This window comes from Athene cunicularia (assembly GCF_003259725.1).
Source record: "Athene cunicularia isolate RWA chromosome 15 unlocalized genomic scaffold, athCun1 chr15_part1, whole genome shotgun sequence".
NCBI classification, from domain to species: Eukaryota; Metazoa; Chordata; class Aves; order Strigiformes; family Strigidae; genus Athene; species Athene cunicularia.
The window spans coordinates 3,566,847-3,569,606 of record NW_020799121.1 but is presented as its reverse complement, the minus strand read 5'-3'; the positions used below and the strand labels follow the sequence as shown (position 1 = coordinate 3,569,606).

The following is a 2,760-nucleotide window of genomic DNA, read 5'->3' as shown; positions in this document are numbered from 1 at the left end:
CTGCCAGAGCGCCTCGGCCCGGCGAACGCGGCGGACACCTAAAGGGGGTCCTTGGGAGGGGACTGCAGACGGACCGCGGGTTCGAGTCCCGGCCCCACCGGCAGCGTGGGCTGCGGCTTAAACCGTGCTCGCTTGAGGCTTTCTCTGCTAGGCTTTACTCTTCAGGGCGCATACGAGGGGGAAAGGGTGCTTTGCCTGGACCTTCAGAGAGCCGTGTTCTTCCTTTTTGCCACCAGGATAACCCCATCTGCCACGAAACGTCTGTATGGCAGGACACAGACACACAGCGGTGCTGTGCTCAGCGGGCGTGGAGCAGGACCTTGCAGTTTCGACATACCCCTCTCCATATTTATTTTTTTTTAAATACAGAAATTAATTCCTTGTTCCTCTACACTCTCACCAAAGCACCACCACGGTACTGTGATCTCACATTCACGCAGGTGAAGCAGCTGCTCCATGCCAGAAAATAGCAGCTTTCATAGAGCTAACATCCAAATCCACTGGGAGTGCCTCGGATCTGCTGGGTGCAGGCTCTTCTCCTGACTAGGCGCTGCTACAAAATTAAGGGCTAAAATACAGGATCCTGCAGTGACATTCACTTGCAGAAATCATGAAAACCAGGATCCTACTCCATATGAAAATGCCTCCCACTGATATTTTAGGCTAAATGTCTCATTTAGCCCATTTCTGCAACTCTTAAGTCACCTAGGGAGAACTAGTCTCATTGCCTCCAGCAGAGCCACACTAAAGCTTACCTTAACAGTTGTGAGGTGCATTCCTCAAATGCACAGCTTATTGACTCACTGAGATACTATAAACACACTACCAAGGGAAATGAAATAGTATAGGTTTTATCTAAAGGAGGACTGAACTCTAAAACACCACAGCACTTTTTCAAACTCGCTGAACTGGGCGTTCAGCTGCCAAGAGGAGCACCAGGTCATGCTCTTTGTTCTGAAAAGAATTGTAATAATGCAGCATTACGCACTTTGCTTTCCTGTAGTTCACCCCGAAGATGTTTGCCCTGACTGACAATTTTTAACTCGGAACACCCATGCAAAGTATGCCCGATACCTTTTTACATAAGTAAATATTACCTTTTACAGGAGATGAGGCTGAGACACAGCTAAAAGTCAACACTACGGAGAGAAGTTCCAAGCTCAGTGTCCCATTTGAGAGCATCTGACTTGGTGCATGGGAGATATAATGCCAGAGCTGCTTGCCACCTCTCCGTTGCCAAGTAATGCAGGGTGGTAGGGGTTATCTGCATCTTGGAAATCAAGACTTCCACCTTTCTCTTTACTCCGGGCAGTGGTAGCTGGCAGGGCTGCCTGTGGGCACAAGGCAAACAGGAAAGGGTGTGGTGGCAGCTGCCACATCACATGAGCTGACTGGGTGCCCACGCTGCACCCAGTGCCCATGGGTTTGTCCTCTCCCCGTAGACTTGCACCTGGCTTGAATTGTTTAAATAATTTTTCCAAAGTCAGTCAGTCGCAAAATTAAAAATAGAGCTGGGACCAGCTAAAGCCCTTTCTCAGAACTAATCAGAGCCCCTTTAAAGCTTTAAAACCACTATTATCCCCCATTCTTCCCCATTTCCTGTCTGCACCTCTTGCATCTATCCACATATTTGGCCCACCAGTTCCTCTGCGAGCCTCGGTTTACTGCTGTGAATAGCAAAGTAGTTGCAAGTGTGCCTGAACGAAGGCTGCTCTTCCAAGGTTAAATTATCCTGCATTACACTGCCTCAGCACTTTCTGTTGGAAGCCGATTTATCCTTTAAGAGCAGCCTGTCTTTCACACATCACACAAAGGGCAGGTGCATTTACTAATATGAGGGCACACAAGAACCCTTTGAACAGGAGCTGTGTGCAGCCAATGGCTAAGAACCTGCATACAACTGCTGATGCAAAATTTTTTAGTTCATTCTGTGGTCAAAACTAGGATCTCACTTGCTGTTGCTCCCTCTGTACTAATTCCTCATGTTTAATATTAGCCTTCTGGAGACACCCTCTACTGTCATCTCTCAGGCATTCAGTGGGAACCCAAGGGAGGAGGTTCAGCTTTAAGGAATGCCATGTTCCTCTTACAAATGCAGAAACGTAACTGTCTACGCCCCAAGGAGCTATCAGGGAAAGTGTAAAATTCTCCGTCAAGCTATTGTTCTTGGCTTGTTTTCACCAAAGCTGTTTTTCTCATCAAAAATAATTTATTGTTTTATATACATTCACTCAGTTTGAAGAAAAATTTCTGCCTCCTTTGTCAACATCAGCTGTTAAGAGTAGCTGTCACAGAAGTCACGGTCACTATGTTTTTCTTTCCGTTTGGAAGAAATAGAGAAAAAAAAAAAGTTATGAAATCAGCTTATAAACAGCGATCACGGCAACTCATTTATTGTATGAGTTAGATGACTGCAATGAGAAAACCTGTAATATAGTACCTTAGCCTTTGAAGAACAGAATGCATACCAACACCCTTAGCCTCGAACACATGGCTTTCAAGTTTCTGTACCTTTGTTTTCAAAGGGCTGTATGATAATGGTCCTAGAAGAAAGCCCAGGAGGAGAATAGCTGTCAGAAACAAGTTAGTAGAACGAGGTTGCATGAGGTACTGGCAGAAGATAAACTGCTTCTTCAGTTTTGTTTAGCAAAAAGGTAATTTAAAAACCCTATCAAAAGCCCCTGTGAGCCTCTACAGGGGTAAAGAGTGTTTGCCTCTATATTCTGAGGCTGCAGAGAACCACGAAGTGGGGCAGAAACT

General features: G+C 45.9%; 1 protein-coding gene across 1 annotated transcript in view; it reads right to left on the bottom strand.

Moving 5' to 3' along the window:
• SUDS3 (SDS3 homolog, SIN3A corepressor complex component) overlaps window positions 1-1,916 on the bottom strand; it is a 25,672-nt gene extending 23,756 nt beyond the window's left edge. Inside the window, exon 1 of the mRNA XM_026859761.1 lies at window positions 1,098-1,916. Within this exon, the coding sequence (XP_026715562.1) occupies window positions 1,098-1,182 (85 nt within the window). The 5' untranslated portion in view covers window positions 1,183-1,916. The remainder of the gene's footprint in view (window positions 1-1,097) is intronic.
• Window positions 1,917-2,760: the final 844 nt, after the last annotated feature.